The 24,109-nt window shown below is 42.1% G+C and overlaps 1 protein-coding gene across 1 annotated transcript in view; it reads right to left on the minus strand.

Moving 5' to 3' along the window:
• LOC144825191 (mucin-2-like) overlaps positions 1–24,109 on the minus strand; it is a 1,014,272-nt gene that overhangs the window by 705,227 nt on the left and 284,936 nt on the right. Inside the window, exons 7-8 of the mRNA XM_078684042.1 lie at positions 17,221–17,437; positions 16,802–16,927 (exon numbers count right to left, since the gene is read on the minus strand). Coding sequence (XP_078540168.1) covers positions 16,802–16,927; positions 17,221–17,437 — 343 coding nt within the window. The remainder of the gene's footprint in view (positions 1–16,801; positions 16,928–17,220; positions 17,438–24,109) is intronic.

Below are 24,109 nucleotides of genomic sequence, written 5' to 3' on the forward strand. Positions count from 1 at the left end.
CAAACACAAATGAGTAGGAAATCATCTGGAATTTCTTTAGGAATTAAAGGTAGAAAAAATCATTATAACTGACAGCATTATGCTGAATAATGAAAACTATACTACAGGGCTGGTTCTCTCCAAAAAGGTGTGCGCGTGGGTAAGCCGTAGATGTGATTCCTAGTAGATTAATTATACACATATTTCCCCGTGCTTAATTTGAGCCAGTGGTTTCTAGTGCTCGTCATCGACACTTAATTGTCAACACTGGCACTTATAATAGTCTGTCACATGGTGGCACTGTTCATCTAATACAGGAATGAGCATAACAACAGTTGTTTATTAATGAAATAAACATTAAAAATGACTAATACCTGCCGACCAAACCACTCTAAAAGCTTTGGGGATTTGGAATAGTCTGATGGTTTGTATATGTGTTAGTAGTGTCATTGGCATCGCTGGCAGGGTCAATGGGTGGGGCCCTGACACTTATTATATATTTTTTTAACAAATTAAGCACTGATAGTTCCACTACCTTCTTGAAGGCGAGCAAAATTGTTGGTAATAAGTGCCAAATTCTTGACAGCAATACTGGGGGAGATAACTCACATTTATGGTACCCTAATTGCTTCAGGATGCAAAAATACAAAACATCATTCCTCGTTGTGGCTATAAATGTGTTTAAAACCATCTTTCCCAAAGGATGGAAGAATACCTAGCAATTGTCGACTGGCAAAAGAAAAGTGTATTCAATCAGTAAATGGGTTACTGGTTTGCTGGGGTTTGAGTCATGGTCAAGCAGCAACCACAACCCTTTTCACAGTAAGGCACAGACAAACCCCAAATTAATTTGTGCTGAGCCCCCTGGTAGTTTGGCACAGAGCATTCATTCAGTATACTTATTCCGCTAACATAGCCAGACAATTCAACTACCCAGTAAAACAGATGGTTAAAAATGATAGCAATACAAATGGTACATCAATAAGGTAAAACAAAGCACAATAAAACCCAATAAAACTTACAGTACAAATAAAAGCACTGACACACAACATCAGTGGTGCCCCCAAAAAAAGAGTGCAATAAATACAGGACAGTGCTAACCATTTACCAAGACCCTTAAGACTCTCCTAATTTTAAGTCAGAGGCTTTACGACCGACATTGTCGGTTTCAATTCAGTCATTCCGGCTGGCTTCCGTCAGAGAGTCGGAACCGGCCCTTAATCCAAATGGATGGCGATTTACGCAATCCGGATTACGATGCATGGTTTCCAGCAGGGTTTCCATGCCGGCCTTTCCCACTTGGAAACCCTGTCAGAAAGCATGTACCCTTCCCTTTGCGGCCTCTCTTGGTGGCAGACATGGCACCTATGGTCCACTGTTATTTCCTGCACCTTGTGGCGGGCAAGGGAGCAGGGATTAACATCACTTCACCTTTCCCTATGGGAGCATTTACTACGGCCGTAACACATGTTCTCAATGGGAAATGTCAGAATGCGAATGAACAGTGTTTGGTTGCATCATAAAGAGGCGGTCGGGACTGCCGGCCGGAGGTCGTGGGTCCCGTTTCTGAGACGGTTGTGTCCGCTCTACATCATATTAGGCCCCTAAGTGTGTAACCCTAAGTCTGACATAAATATTTCGGCCATGTTCTATTAATATTGTTATGAAACCATCCATACATAGATTTTAAACTCATGACTATTATAGGAATATTTAATTAAGTAAAAGGCACATTTGTGTATACATACAAAAACATCAAAGGGACATCATGGAAGAAATCTCCCTCTGCCCTATTAAGTTATATTAGCAGCTCTTCAAATGACTCCTGTACTGCAATTAAAAATCTTCCTATAGCACATATAACATTTAAAAATCTCATATTTATCAACAGACTGAGGGCTTAATGCCTATTAATAATCCTATAAGCAACAAAACGAGGTTTTAAGAACTCCTTCCGTTCATCTTGGAACCACAAACAATCCAATAAATATGTAACCCACTACATTTTACATCTAGCCCACATGTACACAAACCATGTTTATTTTTTCTTTCAACTTTTATCTTCCTGTCCGCATTGCATGGATTAAATCCCATTTCAATATAACATTCCTAATCCTAGGACCTGGCAGGGACTCAATATAAGGGATCAAGCAATCATTATTCTAGCCTTCGACTAAGAACTGAATGAACGCTTTATTCCCCAGATTGAGCAAATCCTTGTCTCTGCAATCTTTACTCAAAATAGTGCCTAGCTCCTGCTTGGGGCTTATTAGCGTGTAGCTCCTGCTTGGCACTGAGCAGTCAGGTTTACTTAGAGGCAATGTGTAAAGCATTTGTGCAACACTTCAAAAAGTAAAACAGTGAGAACACCAAACAAAAAGACACCACACCCTGTTAGAAACATAGAGCACAATTTAATAAATAAAACAAGACCAAAATGACAAAAATCAATCAGTAGAAGAAAAAAAGTTACTTACCTGTAACTGCATTTATCCAGTGTTGGTATCTTTCATAGATTCACATGCCTGAATCATTCCCCGTCATCGTAGTGGGAGTCCCATGGTACATATAGCAAAGTAGTAGATAGTAAATAGTGCATTTCATAGTGGTAACCATGTATTCAATAGCCTATTAGCCTCCTTTTACAAGAAGGACCAACCTCAAAACACAACCAATCAGCAGCCAGGGCCCTCTAGAACCTTCCCAAGAGAGGCTGAATCCCTCAGATTTTCCAGCACAAGTGTAATTAGTACTGTAATGTAGAGGAGCTTCTCCGGGCAGGAGGGATGTATGAGTAAACAACTACTACCTAAACCACGACTTCCTGAACCACGAAAGCTAAACAACGAGCAATTCTAAACCACTACTTTTTTTTACGACTTCCTAAACCACGGAAAAAAACACATTGTGACTGGCCAATAGATGGCACTATTGTAAAAACAATACTTCCACTAAATATTTTTAAATTGCTCATTACCCATTTCATTTATAATTTGTTCTACGTATATTTTAATATAGTCATATTTTTTTCAAACCGCACAAACTACAAATTATTGATTTTTTTTGTAAATGATAGTATGCTTATAGTGTTTTGAGGTTATTTAACAAATCTATATTGTTACTAATGTAAGTACTGCACTCATTGAACATTTTGTTGAAGAAAGTGTTCAAAGTATTCTGAGTGCTGTAATGAGCCAATACTGGTGCGGATCTTTTTTTTATTTGTGTACTTTTAATTTTGTGTATGTATATATATATATATATATATATATATATATATATATATATATATATATATATATATATATATATATATATATTCTAGTAATCATACACGGTTAATGGCAACAGGTGATTTTATGTGCTTCTATTGGCAGTTTATATAGGGGAAATTGGGCACTATGCCATAATGTTCCAACCCAAGTAGGCTGTCATGGGAGTATCTAATGTCATATATTCGTATGCTGTGTAGGTAATTCTTGTTGAATATAAAACATGTAAACCATCATAACAGTGGTTTTTAACATGCTTTATTCCATTGATTTCCCATTTATAATGATTTTATTATAAACTGAATAATTAATGAGATAGGTATATTTCCCATCTCGAGTTTATAGATATCTTGCACTTTGCACGTTTTGCACTTTATTACAGAGTAGTTGCACTAGCACTTTTTTAACATGTATGGGTTGTTTATACATCTAATGTCAACGCTATGTTTATAGACAATTTTAAAACTCTAAAGCTTTATTCCTAATATACTTTCCGTGTTTGGTAGACGTGGTAGGACTTATTCGCTAAATATGACATGTCCTTCATTAATTTTATTAATGTGATTTTTTATTCACCATGTCTCAGGCAAATGGATTTATCTTCGGATTGTAATTTTAAGAGTGTGTTTTCTATGTCTATTTGCTGTTAACGCCCATCCATTTGATTGTGCACAGTATTTAATCACAGATATTGGTTCCTATTGTCATGGGATCAAGGCTACAGTGACGTAGCCGAAACGCGTCATGCTGGAGACAAGGGGTCAATAAACCACCTCTGCAATCATCTATAGCGCTGTTGTGTGGTCTGTACCTGTTTCTTTGTGTCGGAATCTAGATCCGATTGGCAGGAGTTTGGAACATATATATATATGTATATAGGCAGCTGGCAACAGCGTGGACAAGAGAGGAGGAAGGTGGCAGCGTGGGAGGGACTGGGGCAGGCGACAGCGCGCGAGGGACCGGGGAGGGCAACAAGAGAAAAGGCAAATTAGATTTTCGGTTCTAGTACAAAGCCTAAATTAAGTAGAGGATGTGTTCTCAAATGTCAAAGTGAATACAGTGTTTCCCTAAAAGCTCATTATTAGATTTATCTGTAATGCTGCTTACTAAAGACTAACATTTGTCTGCCCCTGAAGATGTGTGAATTTGCGATTACACATTAATCTGCTGACCTTACATCTATTGGTTTAGTTAATACATTCTAATTAACATTTGAAATCATGTGCGCAAACTGGAAAAAAAAATATCTCTTACTTACAACCAATTAAAATTAAGTGGATGCCTTGTTTAGCTGATGACCTATTCTGTGCTTCTAAAACCATAAGTCGATCCCCGTTGTTGTTTTCAGTTTTCAGTCCGTTGCTAAGCAAGTTCCCCAAATTAATAAACCTCATACTAGGAGCGAAATAAGATATTTCTTAACAGTAGCACATAGAATAAAACAAACCCCATGAATACCAAATTACCCCGACCATTAATTAAATGAATATCATATTTTAACATGCGGCAACTGGACAAGTGCCAGGCAGGCGATTTTTCAACTTCCCATGATTTCAGGACACAGTATCGATCACCGATGTTGTTTTCAGTTTTCAGTCCAAGTCGTGGTTCAGGAATTCGTTGAAATGAATAGTCGTGGTTAAGGACTTCGTTGTTCGCAATTCCTCGTTGTTCTGACTTCGTTGTTCAGGTAAGTCGTGATTTAGAATTCGTTGTTTAGGATGTTTCCCAGGCAGAAGGGTGGGTTGCATGTGAATCTATGAAAGATACCAAAACTGGATAACTGCAGTTACAGGTAAGTAACATTTTTCCTATATAGTATTGGGGTATCTTTCATAGATTCACATGCCTGAATCAGAATAATAAGCAGTTCCTTATATGTGTGTGTATATATATATAATATATATGCATATAAATGCACTTAAGTGGACGGTGGGTAGTGCTAAAATAATCCTTACTACAATGGTAATATTAAAATTAATGGCATGAAACAGTGCTGCAATGCATTGATTACTTGTAGTATTTAAAGAAAAAACCATACACAGATATATCAATATATACATATACTCTATCAGAAACCTCATCTAATAAGACTTCCATTAAAAGAGGCTTACCTTTAGTGAAATAGGTTTCTTAGTACTGCCTGTCCCACGGATGCGTTGGCACGTTGTGAACCTCCAGGCAGTAATGCTGCATAAACTTGTGTGTCGATTTCCACGCTGCAGCTCTGCAGATCTTTTCAAGTGGCACTCCGGCAAATAGAGCAACTGATGCTGAAACTGCTTTAGTGGAATGCGCTCTCACAGTCATTGATAATGGCTTGCCAGCCTTGTCGTGGCAAAACTGAATTGCGCTCGCTATCCATCTGGCTATTGTGGCCTTCGAAACTGCAATGCCCTGGCAGCTTTGACCATAAGCTACGAATAACTGATTTGACTTGCGTATAGCCTTAGTCCTTTGTAAGTAGAATTTAAGACATCTCTTTATGACTAGAGTGTGGAGCGTTCTTTCAGCAGGCATGGAAGGGTTAGGGAAGAAAGTTCTCAGGATGACAGGCTCATTCAAATGGAATTGAGAAGGCATGAATTTAGGGTTCGTCTTAAGAATGACCATTTCATCAGTGAAGCACAAGAAAGGATGGGATATGGTAAAAGCCAGTATTTCACTAACCCTTCTTGTTGATGTGAGCGCCAAAAGAAGAGTGACTTTCCAAGTTAAGTATTTCAAGTCTGCCTTGTGAATGGGCTCACATGGCTGTTTTAGCAATTGAGATAATACCACATTAAGTTGCCACTCTGGGGGTGGAGCTCTGATGGGCGGGAAAGTTCTAAACAGTCCTTTCATAAATTGCTTTACGATTCTTGAGGACCATAAAGATGGACATTTGAGTGATCACCTGTATCTAGATATAGCAGCAAGGTGAACTCTAACTGATGAGTGTGCCAGACCAGATTTTACTAAGGAGAGCAAATAAGGCAAAACATCTCCTGAAGCAGATAGAAAAGGATGTACTTTATTGCGCCTGCACCATAGACAAAAAAGTTTCGACTTCAGTCTATATGTCTTATTGGTGCTGTCTGCCCGAAATTTATCGATTATGTCTTTGCATTCTTGTGCAATGTTCAGATCTTTAAATTCAAAGAATTCAGGAGCCACGGATGAAGTTGTAGAGTAGCTGGCTCCTGGTGACATAATTGGCCGTTGTTCTTGGTCAACAGCATTGGTGTTGGCAATAGGCGGATGGGTTGAGCTTCAGACAACAGGAGAAGTTCTGTGTACCAGTGCTGTCTGGGCCACCTGGGGGCTATCAGCAGAATGCAACAGTGTTTCCATTTCATCTTTGTGAGGACCCTGGGTATCAGAGGAATGGGGGGAAAAGCCTATGCAGAGATCCCTGACCAGCGCATTAAAAGAGCATTCCCCTGTGAGTTTGGTAAGGGAAGCTGCTTGGGAAGAATCGGCTTTTGGAGTTGATCTGGGTTGCAAACAGGTCCAGCGGTGGTTTTCCCCATACTGCAAATATTCTGTCCAGTTGTTCCTGTTCCAGTTCCCACTAGTGACAGCTGTCGTTCGTTCTGCTCAAAGCATCCGCTAAGGTATTCTGTAGGCCTGAAACATGCTCTGCTGTTAAGGAAATTTGGTGGAGCGTCAGCCAGTTCCATAACTGTTGGGTGTGCTGTGACAGAGATAGGGACTTTGTGCCTCCCTGTTTGTTGATATAGAACATGCTTGTGGTGTTGTCCATGCGGATCAACACCGATGATCCCTGTATTCGAGGAAGGCCTGCAGGGAGAGATAATGGCTTTCAATTCCAACCTGTTTATGTGCATTTGGCGTTGAGCCAAGGAACAGTTCCCTTGAACCTGCAGGTCCTATAAGTGTCCTACCCAGCATTACATAGAGGCATCTGTTGTTACTATGTAGTCTGGAATAACCGGGAAAAAAGATAGTCTCTGGGACAGATGTGATTTCTGAGCCCACCACTGGAAAGCCTCTTTCATCCATGGTGTGATATTTACCTCGTTGTTGAAAAAACCTTTGGTTTGGATCCATTGGCATTGTAGTTCCTCTTGAAGAGGCCTCATATGTAAGCGAGCCAGCGGCACGAGATCTATTGCAGAGAGTATTCCCAGTAGAGACTTGTACACTCTTACAGAAACTTACTTTTTTCTGGACAGTTTGAGTGCTAATGCTTGCAACCTTTTTTGTATTTCCTGGGAGAAGAAGGCTTTGTTCTGAATGGTGTTCAATCTGGCACCCAGAAATGTCATTATCTGGTTTGGAAGGACCGAAGATTTTTGGTAATTTATTGAGAGACCCAACTTGCGAAACATGTTTAGACAATCGTCTGTTGCAGCTTCCACTAGACCAGCAGCCAATTGTCTAGGTATGGGAATACCTGATGACCAAGGCTGCTGCCACTGGAGCTAAAAATTTTGTGAAAGTCTGTGGAGCCGAGTTGAGGCCAAATGGAAGGACTCGAAATTGATAGTGGGTACCAGCTACTGTGAACCGTAGGAACTTTCTGTGCTTTGGATGAATAAGGACATGAAAATATGCATCTTCGAGATCCAATGAAGTCATGGTGCTGTTGGGGCGCTGTAGGATGTCTGAAAGTGTGACCATCCTGAATGTTTGACTTTTATAGAATTTGTTTAATTTCCAGAGGTCAAAGATAGGCCTCCACTCTCCTGATTTTTTGCGAATGAGAAAGAAGCGGGACGTGAAACCTTTCCTTCTCTGAGGAAAAGGACCTTTTCTATTGCTCCTTTCTGAAGCATGATCCTTGCTTCCTTTTTGAGTAAGTGAAGACGAGGGGGGTGCGATCCCCTGGTAGGGATCTTGGAAGGTATTTGAGTAAATTCCAAAGTGTGGCCATAAGAGATGAGATCTAGGACCCACTTATCTGACGTGATGTTGTGCCACTAGTGGATATGCTTGGAGATTTTCACACTGGTTGGGGGAAAAGGAAAACAACTGGTACCCTGTCGCAATCACTGCTTGAGACCGGAGTCGCGGGCTGGAGACCCTGGCTTTTGTCTGGAACTTGTTGAGAGAAACCAGCCGTTGTCGGTTGGCGGTAGGATTCCTCCTGGTATCCTTGGTGATATTGCGGCTAGTAGGACTGGTAAGTCTGGAAACGCAGGTAATTTCCCCTGTATCCCGAGAAACCCCGACCTAAAGCTCCCCGAAAGGGCACCTTGCGGTCCTGAAGGGTACCTAGCGCTTTGGCAGTATCGGTATCCTTTTTTATTGTGGTAAGCCCTTCATCCATGTGACTGTCAAATAGGCTATCGACATCGTAGGCCATATCCAAAATATTGGACTGCACTTCTGGGCAGAAACTTGTTGCTTTTAGCCACCCCTGTCACCTTAGAATGGCAGCACCTGCTAACTGCCCGAAACTGGTAGTGGCAGTGTCCATTGCAATGTTATTTCTGACGCTGCTCTTTCTACTTCCGTAAGTATTTTAATTAACTCTTTGTTCTCTAACGGGATAAGGTCTTTCATCGTCCCCATATCGGACCACTTTTGTCTATCGTATCTGCCCAATATGGCTAAAGCGTTAGCAGCCCTGACTGAGATTGCTGCCATTGAGGAAAATATTTTTCCAATGGAGTCGAGACATTGACCATCTTTGTCCAATGGAGATGTGATAGGAGTAGACGGATTCTTCGATCGTCCGCTGGGCTGCTTGTGAGATCACCAAGTCAGGCTTGGGGTGACCCGTGAGGCCCGCAGGAGAGTCCTCTGGAGCGCTGTATTTTTTTTACAAGTCTCGGTAGCACAGGAAACATCGAGGCTGACTTCTTCATTACTTTGACCCCTTCTTGCCAAATGTGATCAGTTATAGGTATTGACCTGACTGTCTTTCTCGATTGCTCTTTAAAATAATACAGAAAGCAGTTCCACTGCTATACAATTGTTGGCAAGTGGAATCTGTTAGTGGCTCTGTCCATAATATTGTGGAAACCTCCAATATCCTCTGGAGGCAAGTGTGAAGGACAATGAGGGGGTGGGGATGGGGTTGGTGCTATGTAAGCATCCCATTTGTCGGTGGGCAGAGGAAGATCATTGATTTCTGCTTCCTCAGGCTCTTCTTCAGAGGTGGTAGGATCCTCCGTGAGAGGCAGAGGACTTATGGTACGTGGTGTTAACCCAGGTGTGGCAGGAGGTAGTGGTAGCGGTGTTTGAGGAACTACTGGCGGAGGCGGGGGCACTGTGACAATTTCCTCTTGAGGAGGAAACCTCCTTTTATAATCTGCTGACATATTTTGTAGGTCCAGTATTAGTGTCGGAGGAAATTGAGCAGGTTGTTGTCTAGGCTGCTCGAAGTATATGTACTGTTGATACTGAGCATGAGGGGCCGGATATTGCTGATAATACTGTTCCTCATCCTCATAGTCATTATCCTCTTCTTGGTATTTAACGTTGAGCTCAGAAGGGGTATGTGCCGTTCCAAATTGGCCTTCATTCTCATCAGAATCCTCCATGTCTAAAAGATGGCTGAGAGGTAGTGGTGAAATCTTTGGTGTCCTAAATTTCATTGGTGCAGATTGCAGGGAAGGAGTTGAAGGACCTGCACACAAAATTGGAATTTTTGTTGTCGGTGCTGTCGTTGACGGTGAAAGTTTTGCTGTCGACGGAGACGTCGTAGAGGGTATTACAGTCATAGATGGTGGTATTGCTGTAGTCGGTGGGATTGCCGTTGTCAAAACAGCTGTCGTAGATGATGGAGGGACCATCGACGATGGTGTCGTCGTCGAAGATGGTGTCGTCGTTGAGGTCTTTGCTCACAACGAGGTTTTAGTCAACGGGTGCGTCGATGATGAGCTCTTAGTCTGTGGTGCTCTCGTCGCCGTTGGAGTCGTCGACGATAGAGGCAACAGCGATGGTATGGAACCCTTCATACTCGCCGTAGATGTAGTTTATGCCGTCGACGGTCTCGATGACAATGGAGTCACTGTAGTCGTCGTTGAAGAAGTAATTGGCGTCGATGGTGAACTTGACGCCGATGAAGATTTTTGGCTGACTTTACCTCTGGAATGGCTTGAGGACTCTGGTTTTCTTTTTGATGTTCCTGAAGGCTGAGGGATGCAATCTCTGAAAAGACCTAAGGTTGTTTCTCCTGCTTAAGAGATTCCTTGGTCAGATGAGAGACTTTTGAATATTTCTTTCTCTCTTCAGGCTGACCCTCAGGTGACCTAGGCCTCTTGTGTGACTTGGGGAACGTGTCGCTATCCACATCAGGTGAAGCACTATGCTTCTCTTTAAGCCACAAGAAAAGTCTTCCTTCTCTATCTCTCAAGGTTTTGGTTGAGAAAGTGCGGCATATTTTACATTGTCTTGTCTAATGGTTGGGATAGAGACAATAAATGCATTCTTTGTGGGCATCATCCACATGCACTCTTCTTTCCACTGGATTTACAAGCTCTGAATAATTATTTTTTATCAGACATTCTTCTTAAAGGTTTAAGAAATAAACTTATCTGATAAAAGCTGAAGAACTGAGCAGAGCTCAGGGAGACTACCTTACACACGAAGTGCGGTGAAAATCTGAGGGATTCAGCCTCTCTTGGGAAGGTTCTAGAGGGTGCTGGCTGCTGATTGGTTGTGTTTTGAGTTTGGTCCTTCTTGTAAAAGGAGGCTAATAGACTATTGAATACATTGTTACCATCATGATAGCCTATGGAATGTACTATTTACTATCTACTACTTTGCTATATGTACCGTGGGACTCCCACTACGACAACTGGGAATGATTCAGGCATGTGAATTTATGAAAGATACCCCAATACTGGATAACCAGAGTTATATATGCTTAAAGAATAAAGTGTAAAATAGGACCTACAATCACAAAGCGCCAACCACGGCTATCTGATCTTGCTGGAGCGGGTCAAAGTCAAAAGTTCAGGCCGACCACTATTGAGCGCAGGTTGAATACAGTCCCAGGTTAGTCCCGCTGAAGGTTTACCTTCTCAAGTTTGGTGCAAGAGTTCTGTTAGCTTTGGAGAGGGCCGCAAGGAGAGAGTCATTGGAAGCTATCGGTGTGAAGAGCAGGCCGGGCATTGTGGACGGGAGGGCTGGAGCTTCGCTTTGGCAGTCCCCATGAGTGGTCGATGCTGCACTGCAAAGTGATAGGCTGGCAGCACTTTGTCCTGATTTACAGTGCGGCACGGTCTAGTTGCAAACATACCCGCTAGCAGTCGCAAAGAGTTCAAAAGCATGATTTCAGTGCCTGTGAGCCACATCAAGTGTCCAGGACCTGAGATGCACCACTTGGGGTCAGGAACCCACTGCAGGTGGGTCCAGAAACTGTTTGGGGGGCTTTCTTTGTCCCTAAGGCTCATATTGAAGGCCAGCAGACTAGCCCTCAGAGTCACTCTGGGGTCTTGGGTTCAAGATGAAGTTGCGGGTCCTGTTCTTCTTCCCTAGGCAAGACAGCAGCAGTTTGCAGGTCAGCAGGGCGCCAGTTCTTTTAAAGAAGCAGTTCAGCGGAGTGGCTGTCCTTGTAGCAGCACAGCAGTCCTTCTCCATGGCAGAGTATCTACAGGTCCAGAAGTGTACTGAAGAGTTGGTGTCTGAGGCCCAGTATTTTTACACAGTTGTGTCTTTGAAGCGGGGAGAATCTTTTAGAGGCATTGCTTTGAAGTGCACAGGTGCCCTGCCTACCTGGCCTTGACTCCAAACTTACTAAAGGGGGTATGCAGCCCTTTGTGTGGAGACAGGACATAGCCTATTCAAATTTAAGTGGGTCTAGGCCCCACTCCTCCCACCCATCCTGCTAGTGATGACCCATCCAGCCTTCCCTCTCGATTGTGTGTGGCTGTCTAGGGGGAACACACAAAGCCCAACTGTCAGCTACACCCAGTCATGTGACCCAGAGACAGGCTGCAAGCCCCAAATGGCTAAAAAAAGAACATACCAACTTTTTGAAAGTGGCATTTTAAGTATTGCAATTTAAAATCAGACTTCACCAAAAGTTAGAATTTTAAATTGTGATACCAGAGACACCAAACAGGAGCTAAGCAGCTATTCCCATTTGGAAATTAAGCTTATAAAATGTAATAACTCCAATGTTATCCTATGGGAGAGTTAGGCCTTGCATTAGTGACAAACACATTTGAGAGTTTTTTTACTACCAGGACATGTGGAACTTAAAAGTACATGTTCTTTATAAATGCACTACACCCTGCCCTCTGGGCTGTCTGAGTCCTACCCTAGAGGTATATGTATTAAAAAGGAATGTTTGGACCTGGCAAAAGGTTTACTTTGCCAGGTCAAAATGGCAGCTTAAAAACTGCACACACAGATAGCAATGGCAGGCTTGAGACATGTTTAAAGTACTACTTTTGTGGGTGGCACAATCAGTCCTTCATGCCCACTAACAGCATTTAATTTACAGGCCCTGGGTACATTCCATGCCCCTTTAATAGGGAACAAATTAATTATGTCAATTGGTTATAAGCTAATTCTACCATGTTTCAAGGAGAGAGCACAAACACTTTAGTACAGGTCAGCAATGGTTAGCAGTGGTAAAGTGCACAGAGTCCTATGGTAAGCAAAAACGAGTTCAGCAGAGAAGGAAGGCAAAATGTTTGAGAGTGGCCCTGCAGAGAGAGCCAGGTCCAACATGAATTATTAAACAAGACATAATAATGTAGTTGCATCCTTCTAAGGTAATCCTGGCCAGACACTAATATGGACAATGGTTGAATATCTGGTAGAAAGACAATCAAGGATACAGGAGCTACCTTACTTAACCCGTCCATGTGACCTATAGGTTTAGTTGTTCTCTTGTCATCTTACCAGTGGACAAGGTTCACATGTCAAACATAGGCAACTCTTAAAAGCCTGCACTTAAATAAAGTCACTAAATATCACAAACAGATGTCCTATTTTCTCTTATTTGAATTAATAACGCTGTTTAATGGTCTGCTCCTGGAGAGAGTGGTAGGGCCTGGATGTATACAAATCAGTGCTGGTGACGAGGACCATCAGCAGAATAAGGAGACTAATGATTGTTGGCCTAGTAATACAGATTGGCTGCAGGCTAAATGACAGCAAACAAGCAGCGCTACACTAAGCTTATGCACACCATTGAATGATGGCTCTTGCAAAGATCTGTTTTTTTTATTTTTACGCCAGCTCGATTTGGGAGTGACTATAAGGAACTATGGGCCCGATGTAGGTAGCCCTTTACCGATCGGAATCGGCCGAAAATACTGATTTTCGGCCGTTTCCGATCGGTAAAGGGCTATCGAGATGTAGGGGCACATTTTCGGTAATTTTACCGATTCGTTATCATTACCGAATCGGTAAATTTACCGATTCGGTAATGATAACGATTCGGTAAAATTACCGAAAATGCAATGTAGGTAGCCTATGTTCCATCAGCACATGGCTTACAGAATCGGTATTTTACCATGGAATACAAATCCATGGTAAAAAACCGATTCCTGTGTACATGCACATCTGTGCATGTACACATGTGCCATGTGACAGACAGACGTGCCCTTAGGGCATGTCTGTGTGCCACATTGCACACATGCCCGTTTTGGGGGTGCTAGAGGGTGTCAAAGTGACACCCCCTGCACCCTTGTGAATTCTTTAATTACCGATTCGGTAAATACCGAATCGGTAATGCCTAATCATTCCTATGGGCTTCAAAGCCCATAGGAATGAATGGGCATTACCGATTCGGTATTTACCGAATCGGTAATTAAAGAATTGTTAAGGATTCGGTAACCAATCCAGATGTTGGGACCTACATCCCATTTACCGATTTTGAAATACCGAATCGGTAAAATTCGGTATTTCAAAATCGGTAAATGGGATTTACCTACATCGGGGCCAAAGAGTATAAAAGTCCTTTAAGTGTAGACGTCCAGGACCAAGCCAGCGGTCTGAAGTCGTGTGGCATAATGTGTCACAATTTGTGCTGTGCATTGACATGAAGCGGGTCGGACTGTCAATCTCCAACCTTGCTGGAGAGAATGACTTCAAGGATTCTCACCTAGCAGATTAAACAAGTAGTCAGAAGCATTCAATGTCTTAGGAATCAAAGACTTGTGTTCTCCAGTCACATCACATCACAACAGATACATCATAAGCCTAGCTCTCAACTAGAAGGATGGAGAAACTAAAGTGACATGACAACCAGACAGATAGAAAGTAATGAAAAAAGAAAAGCAACTCCTGTTGCCACAAGCACAGTGGCTGATACTTTTAAACAATCTCTGACAATCCATCCTCCTCTCAGACTCTCTTTAATTTGTACATGGGTGCAGCGGCCTCATGGATGCAGGAAACTGTCTTGAACGTAACGCCTAATGATGACAAAACTGAGGTCCTCCTCTTCGGAAAACGTTCTCCTCCCTGGTCTGCAGCCTGGTGGCATGCAGTGGTCGGCAATCACTCCATTCACAGTAGATGCTGTGAAAAGCTTGGGTTTCTTCCTTGAATAAAAGCTGTCTTTTGCCAAGCATATCAATGCACTCTGGGCTACTTGCTTTGCCTAACTTAGAATGCTGAGAAACATGTTACCACTGCTACTAGTAGTCTTATGTAAATTTATAGTCTAATCTCTAATCACCTCTAGATTGAATTCAGAAACTCTCAGTATCTGGACATGCCTGACTACCTCATCCTCTGTCTGCAGACTCTTACGAACACAAGTGCAAGCCTTATTCTGAATCACCCTAGAAAGGCATTGGTAACATCCTGTCTTCGAGAGCTACACTGGCTACCTGTAAAACAATGTTCAGTATTCCAATCCCTTTGCCTGGTGCGCACAGCCGCTTACAGCTCTAGCCCTATCTATCTGAGGAGAAAATGTCTGCTTTATCGCCACATACAAGGTCCCTGGACAGCCTACTCCCCTGTGGTGTACATTCCATGCCCCAACAGCAGCCAGATGGGTGTGCGCTCCTTTTCCACTCTGGGGTTTAAATAATGAGCGGCGGCCGCCATAAAGGGAGGGTGGTGGGGAGGGTGTCGTCATGCGGGAGGAGTCACGTGAGGGGTGGGGTGTTGAATAAAATATTTTTTTTTTAACATGCCTTTTGCCGCCAGCCACTCCAGCATCCATCTTGTCTCGTCGCACCGCCTCTCCTCTTCCTGCCTGCTGGCCCCAGCAGCCCCTGGAACAGACATCCTATCCAATCCCTGTGCCGCAGAGTAGCACAGAGATTGGTCTGAGCATGCAGAATAAATGCCCTGCCCAGACCAGGGTGTCTGTGGGGTTTCTGAAGCCCGGCTCTTCAATGCAGCTGGGCTGGAGGAAACCTGAGTGCCCATGTGTGTTTTGGTCGGCCTGAGACGACTGGCCAAACACACATGAGCACTTAGGGACTGGAGTGCACTAGCACTCCTCCTCCCATACCTCGGCCCCACGCCTCCCAACACCACTGGTGAAGAGCCGACAAATGTAAATTAAAATGAAGCAAGAACATCATTTTAATTTTAATTTGCTGGCTTTGAGCCAGGCAGTGGGGCGACGCTCTTCTGCCATTGCGGAGAACCGCCACTCGTAATAATGGAAGCAATGAAACACCCCTAAGTTTTGGACTATATAGTGTCTGATCCCTAGCACCAGGACGCCCCTTGGGGTATTTATTGTACTTCATCAATTTATAATGTAACAAAACTTGTCCCAGCACCAAATATCAAACTCTGAATTGCACTACTAAGCTTTTTGTCCATGAAGCGTGCATCTGAGTAATCCAGTTTTACTACTCAATGTTCCCATTTTACTTTGAGCAGTTGCTAAGCCGTGAAAGATAGCAATGCTTTAGAAAGGGTTTTCTCCGTATTCAAGATGAAATTTCCCGGCTTAGCAATATTTGAAGACTGTCTTAAGCTTGGGGGACATTTTAGTGACTCAAGCCTTATATTTCTACTTTAAAGTGTCAAACCCGAAAGCAGTACCGGATCAGGGAAGAGTAAGGGTTGATCTGTAGTACAACAGGTTTGTGATTAACCATTAGCCAGCAGATACTAGTTTAGGCACAGTCTGCTCAAGACAATCCAATGGATCTTAGCACAAGAGCATGCAATGTCTTGACTTCACCTACTTTACATTCAAGGCAGAGGTGTGAATGTTGCAGGGCTGGGTGAGTCTCCCCTTATAGCTGAAGACGGGTGATGTTCCCCTCACTGCTGACCCCGCCAGCCTCAGGAAGGTCAGGCTGGCATGTACTTCAGAACTAGCGTTGACACCAATGATCTGATTTGCCAAAACCTAACTATGTGGTGATGGTGATGCTAAAAACGCGGTCAATTATTTGTAAGTATGGGTGTGGCTATTTATAACTGGTTTGCACCACTTTAAGCAAGTCATAAAATTCATGCTCAAAATGACTGCGCACACCTTGCAAAATGGTGGGGATCTGACATGGTGTAAGGATGTCCTAGTGTCCACTAAACAAACTGCTCTAAATATTAAGATATTCTCATGTTAAAACTCATGTTAAAACTGCAATGGCTTCTGCACACTTCACACTGATTTTCCACTCAGTAAGACAACTGGCCTCTTTGGATAAACTTGCCTGCTGGACAGAAGCAGCCTTCCCGCAAACCCTTCAAGCAGAATTCGGGCATCTCTAAGTTGGAGCAGGTGTCTTCACAGGCCGACCCAAGCAAACGATACTCCTTATTGTAAGGGCATGAAATCGCTGGATTGATGGGGAGAAAGAAAAGAAAATAATTATTTTGAAATAAATATTTCTCATCCTAATTAATACTTGACCTTGATCGGATAGAAGGCATGTCTGATATTTCCACTGTGGGGTGGCGTAAACTACTCCTGCAAAAATCAAAGTTACTCTGATTGCAGGAGGTACCCATATAGCTCTCTTCTTTGCACTACACCATGTTCCAGGATCCCTTCCATTAGCGAGCTGAACACAAATCATTGACAGACTGGAGTACTGAACTGGTTGCACTTACGTCCTACTAAGATACTTACGACAGAGATCTGGAGCCCTCCAGTTCTGAGGTGTCCCACCAGCTTCAAAGCAGGCTTTAACATATTCCTCAACTGTGCTGCACAGGCAGGAAGAGATTGGTGACGCCAGACAGTGGCATAGATCGTCAACACAAGCAGAGATATACGGGCTGACGTCAAGACGTGCAACGCAGTCATGAAATGCGCTGCCTTTCAGTATCTTCTCACAAGCAGAGATCTGTTAAAAAAAAAAAACGTGTTTGAATATGTATGTTGTTAAACTGACTTTGTGTAGATATGTATGATAACTCACTACATCCTATATATATTACATCAGAATAATGTGGATTTATTTAACTTTTTAAGGTCCGGCGCATCTCCACCCGAAGAATGCCAGAAACCCAACTGATATGCATTCAATCAAAAGGAAAAGAGGTTTGCTTTCGGAGAAAAAACTGATAGTTTTCACATGATGTGACGTCTATTTTCTTGTTTTCATCTCAAAATATTTTTATTGAAGTAAATTTGACATATTTTCATTTTACAAAAGTAATAAACAGTTTTATAATACAAAATCATGAAAAGTTCCACTTTATATTGTTTTCATCGGTTCCAAATTAACTTATATAGTTCCGCTTTCCAGAGTATAACTAGTTTCAAAATTGTTTCACTTCTATTACATTCACTTACCAACACATCTTGTGTCCCCTATGACAGAACTTCCATTCAATCACAGGCCATCTCACAGGGAACCAGGCAGCCTAGGCCACTGGATCACAATTGATGTCACAACAATGTCACACATGATTTGCTGAATCAACCCCGTCTTCAGGGCTTAATTCTTCTTCTTATCAGATCGTTTAGCTCATTAAATGCCCAATTTCTCTTTTCTAGGTATCTGTTTTCTCTAACCTCACAGCAAGCAATAGTCTCATTCTTTGGATGGAAAGCGTGTATCTACCCTGTATGCTAGGTGGTTGCTCGCCAACTTACTCGGTTTTAGACTTCGAATCATGGAAGTCTTAAGATTACATTGAACTAGTGCAGTTTTATACTTTAAAATATGGAAGTTTGAAGATAATGTGAACAGTTATTTTTAGAATTTCATGGACATTGGTTTTGGGTAGAGAAATACTTTCCTTCCAATGGATGATGATATTGGATGCGGTGTATTTAGAGGGAAAAAAACAAGAAAACTGCGAAATTGGTCTAGTAATGAGCAAAATGATAGGATATAGAATATGGAATAGAAGACAGTGAAATGTGGTGATAATCGAAAGAACTAAAAGTGGAGACATTTTGAAACCAGAATACTCTGGAAAGTGAAACTATATAAAGTTTTGTACTTTTGTAATATGAGTATAAAAGGCATGTATCTGTCATACACAATGTGAAAACACTTTTTACTGCTTAAAGCAGAACACTTTTCTTTTTTTCTTCAATATAATGTTTATTTAAATTAATTCATGTAACCTGCAAAACCTTACCAAATGGCTTAATGCAGTGACGCAGTGACGCATTTCATTACCAAAGAGGCTGACTAGGCAATAAAGCAAAGTGGATGTGATACAAGAGCTAACTGGATAGGTTGTGAGAAGCAAGTGTCTCCAGCGTTTTGTGCAATTCGAGCTTTTTGTGCCCAATTAAATTCGTTAGGAGCTACTAATACGTTTAGGGCCTAATTTATGAGGCCCCCTGCGCTGTCGGAATGTCACTTTTTGTGACGTTCCGTGGCGCAGGACCCTGCTCCATATTTACGAGGCAGCGCTAAGCCACTTTATTTTGGCTAAATGGTGCCTCGTAAATATTTTCCACTTTACCGCAGTTTTCTGCGTTAAAGGGACTTGGGTGTTGCTGGGGGCGTTCCCAGCAACATCTATGGCATTTTGACACTGCCCCAGAATAATGAGAAATGGGAAATCTGAGGCAGCGCCAAAAACGAACGCCTTCGGCACAACAATGTGTGCTGCAGCACAAAAACAATCATTCCCTCAACACAGGCACCTTGCACCATGGTGCAAGGTGCCTGCGTGGGAGCACAGTAGGCCATTGTGCACCGATGCAGGGGGAAAGGACAATCTAATAGATACGGCACATTCCTGCCCTTTTCTGTTAACTTAGGCCAGCGCAGCAGGGAGGCCTGCAGCACTGTTCTATGGTAAAACCTCATAAATGAGGCCCATAGTATTGAGCAGAGCATCAAGGAAGACAATCCATAGAGACATGTTACCATAAACTTTTAATAATCGATCTCTTGAGTTCAACAAAGAGCAAATCATTTTTTAACCTAACGAGTTTTCGACTTGATTTAGCAGAGTAAAAAGACACTTTCAAAACCAAAATTCTATTAATTAGCTGACCAGCACTACTTTCCTCATACATTTACATTTAACACATGATTTTTCTTTATCTTTTGTTTCCTCCCTTTCTTCCAAATAACTATCTAAAATAGCATGACTGTTACAATATTGAAATCAGCCCCAACCCCCAAGCTTAAGTTTCACAAACCGCAACATATTTCCAAATAGCAGAAAACTTTTTAATTGCCACCACACGCTTAGCATAAGCTTCTTCAAACTTCTTGGTACACCTCTTCTTGTTTAGCCATTTCTCATATAGTGGTGCTACAACCATTCTCCAAATTTGTAAAATTTGGGAGCGGGCCATAAAAGTCGATATAGCTACAAATGTCCCCTCTGTTTTGGACAACTTAACCCCCTGACTTGTTATAACAAAGAGGGCAGCCTCAGCTATTGGATCAGATGGTTTCTGGAGTGCCCGACTTATGACCCAAAAAATGTCTTCCCAAAACAACCCCAGTTTTGGTCAGGTGAAGAATATGTGTCTCCATCCCCCTTCACTTAGGGCTAAGCAACGGAAACACCTATTTTCTACTTCTGGATAAATTCTGGTCAAGGCCTTCGGAGTAAAGTAAGCCAGCCAACGAGACAGGAACGCCATTCTTTTAAACTTAGCAGCTCTTAAGGCCCTGTTTCCTGTTATAGATAAGGCCTGCCATTCTTGACTGGAAAAAGAGCATTGGGTTTCTAAAGTTACTTTCTCCAAAAACCTTTCAACCAGTGGCTATTCGTTTTGGGAGCGCAGCAACCGGTAACAGTTACCCACCCCTCTAATATTTGCGAAGAATAAGGCAGTCGCTACCTTAGATGGGACACGACTAAGTAATGGATTATATTTATTTAGAAAATTTACAACTTGAAAATATTAAAAAAAGAGCACCCTATTTCGATTGTAACACCTGGTCTGTACTTCTTCCCAAGTAATGCCCGTTTCCTGAATAATAAACAGGCCCAATACCTCTAAACCGCAATCCTGCCAGATTTGAAAATGACTGGAGTGGATATGGAGGCCCAAGACTTTACACTCACTTAGTTTTAGTGTATGAAACCCGGGGAACCCACTTTGTTTAAAAAAAACCTGAAGTCTGCTAGACAATTCCAGAAGCGTTTTATATCTGGATTTTTTGGGGAGTTTTGAACTTTTAGGTCTGTGTGCCAGCTTCCTGAATCATCCTATTAAAAAACAAATTGTCTAAGCGTCCTGTACTGGACAATAAACATGCTGCTAAATCAAGAAATGCTGACTCATAATATGTTCGAATATGAGGTAGTGCTTGCCCACCTGAGTTTATGTATAGTTGTAGTACTGGAAGTTTGATTCTGGAAGCCTTCTTTTTCCATATAAATGATCTAATCATGGAATCGACCCCTTTAAAATAACTGGCATTAATCTTAATAGATATATTGGTAATCAAGAAAATTAAAAGGGGAAGTATGGACATCTTGATAAGTGCTACACAACCTATCAGGGTTAATGGAAGACTTGACCATTTTTCCAATAATTTCTGAATTGTATTGCTTGTGGCTTTGTAATTCAATTTATAAAGCTGGCCATATTGACCTGTAACACAAATCCCAAGATATCGTATGGGATCTGAGTTGAGAGCCTGCTGTTTTAAATTATCTGGCAAAAAATCAACTGTATTCAACGTTATAATCTCATTTTTATTTTGGTTAATTCTGTATCCCCCAATTAGTTCAAACTGGCTAAATACGACTAGGGTCTAAATTCTGATTTTCGGGGCTAAGGTATAAAATGGCGGCGTCAGCAAGCAGTTTTAATTTTGCAATACCTAGAATCAGGGCTTGGATGTTCATGTTGGCTCGAATTTTGGTAGCTAAGGGTTCTATAAAAAAGGTAAATAATAAGGGCGACAACGGACACCCGATTAATATCTACTGACCCTACTTGTTTACCATTGATCACTAGCTGAGCCTGAGACCCCTGATAGATATTCTGCAGCGTAGAGATAACTTGGACCGGAACACCAAACCTTCCTAGCCCATAAAATAAAGCGTTCCAGTTGACTAAGTCAAAGGCATTTTCTGCGTTGACCATCATGATGCAAGCGGCGTCTTGTCAATATTAAAATAATGAAACGCTTGAATCAGAAACCCTGCATTAGATGGCATAGTCTGCCCAGCAACAAAACCCAACTGGTCCACAAGGATTACTTCTTGGGCCAGAGGGGTAAATCGCTGTGCCCAAATCTTCATAAAGATCTTGTAGTCGGCATTTAACAGACTGATTGGTCTATATGAATTAACGTAGTGGGGTTTCTTACCCTTTTTCGCAAAGCTACCCACGATCGCCCTCTTAAAGTCCGGGGGGACAAAACCTCCAGCTCTTATATGATTAAACAATTTCTTCAGGAAGGGGATCAGCTCTTTAGCAAATATTCTATAAAATTCGATAGGCAGTCCGTCTTCCCCACAAACGTTCGCTCCAGCAATAGACTTTATGACTGCCAAAATCTCTGTTGGTATTATTTTGCATTGCATCTGATCAACTAAGTTCATTAATAGCCTAGGGAGTTCTACCCCTGCAAAATATTCATGAATCGCTTCCTGGCTAACCATATATTTAGTGGTATGTAACTGTTGATAATGTTCGACAAAAACACGAGCGATGCCTGCTCTTTCAATCACTGCTACACTAGTCTTAGGGTCTATTACCTACAAAATACAGGCCGATTCCTGTCGTGTCTTCGTGTCTTGGTAGACCATGCGAGCCATTTTCCCACAATCTGGCTTTCTTCATAAACCCGTTGTTGATAGGTCTGAGAGCTATTAATTTCCTCAACAAAAAAGTAGTCTCTCAACGCCTTCTTTGCTTCTTCCCACTGACCCCATAATGGGGAATTTTGCAATCTAGAGATGCTTTCAAGGGATAGCTGTAATTCCGCAATTTTTTCTCGTCGTTTTTTCACCTGCACTACCGACGCTGCAATCATTTGCTCACAAGCAGCTGCTTTAAATCCACCCCAGACCGAAAAGATTTCAGCCGTTCCTTCGTTTCTGTTAAAAAAGTCAAGTATCCATTCCTTAAATCTCTCAACACACTGAAAATCTTGCAGAAGGAGGCGGTCCATCTGTCACCTGGGCCTCCTCCTCCTCACATCCTCGATTTCTAATTCTACTCTGACATAAGAGTGGTCCGAAAATGGATTCACCCCAATTTCTGCCTCTATAAGAACCAAAGAACGCAATGTTAAAAAGAAGTCTAAACGGGAAGCTGTCTGAAAATGGCGAGAGTAACAAGTATAATCGCGAATACCCTGATTGACATTTCGCCAGGAATCAATGAATTGAAAATCTTGAGTCGAGGCCTCAAAAAATGTTTTAGTCTTCGGCTTCAGCTATTTCTTATTTTTGTTTGAGGTGTCTGCTGTCAGGTCGTGTTTGTAGTTAAAATCTCCCACCAATACAATCTGGCCGGAGATCCCAGTAAGTCCATATAATGTTGATAGGACCATAGTAGTTAATACAATTTAAAGTATTCCCATTAATTCTCACCATGACCCATATCCACCTTCCCTGGGGATCTCTCTTTATTTGAACAAATTCCCAGTCCATATCTCTAGAGAAATAAGTAGCCACCCCTCTCATTGCCACCCCAGCTGAGGCAAAAAGGGATATAACGAATATTCCCAGGATAAAGAACTATGGTAAATTAGTTTTTAAATGAGTTTCTTGTCTGAAAAGAACTTGAGGTTTTAGTGTAGCAAGCCATCTCATCAAACCCCATATTTTTGTATGTTCAGCATACCATTGACATTTAACGATATAATACGACATTTTCTAACCGTATTCATAGTTCCAGTATCCAAAGGAAATTTTTAGATTCAAATTTCTGCTCTCTACATCTATCCCCTGATAGCTTCTCCTATTTTTTCTAACAAAATCGCACAACCCCCGTCCCTGAACCCTGTGAACCCCCAACTCCCGAGAAATGTGGTCTCCCCACTATCCACATTTCACCCCCCCCACTTCAATGTGTGGTGCCCTGGTCCTGCACCCTGTGTGGCCTCCCTCGACAGATAATGAGAAATCAAACATGAACAAATCAAATAAAGAAAAAACCTCTGTTTCACTTCCCAATAGAGATCACTTTCAATAATTCCTGGGCCTTTTCAATTTGTGAGAACATGTGAAATTTCCCCTTCACAAGAACCTTAAGTTTAGATTACTGTGCAATAGAAACGTGTATCCCTTGAGCTTTAAAAAGATACAAAGTTTACATTTAGTCCCCATGTTGATTTCAAATTGTCTCTGCTGAATTGGCTTGGCCGAAATGTTCTCTTTTACACGATAATCAGCAAAGTTTGTTAATATTGTGCAGGGGAACTTAGAATTAGGTGGAAGGTGAGCTGGAACCCGATCTGCCCTGGTCAGTGTTAGGTCTCCGGAAAATTCTGTGTGCACCTTTTGCTTAACCCCTTCGCTGCGAGGGTAATGCCCCCATGGCTTGGGGAGTGGGGGGACGCGGCGCTGTGGTGCTCGTGATGAGCCCAGTTCGTCATGAGTCACAGTAGAGCTGTGCTCATGAC

This window comes from Lissotriton helveticus, chromosome 3_1 (assembly GCF_964261635.1).
Source record: "Lissotriton helveticus chromosome 3_1, aLisHel1.1, whole genome shotgun sequence".
NCBI classification, from domain to species: Eukaryota; Metazoa; Chordata; class Amphibia; order Caudata; family Salamandridae; genus Lissotriton; species Lissotriton helveticus.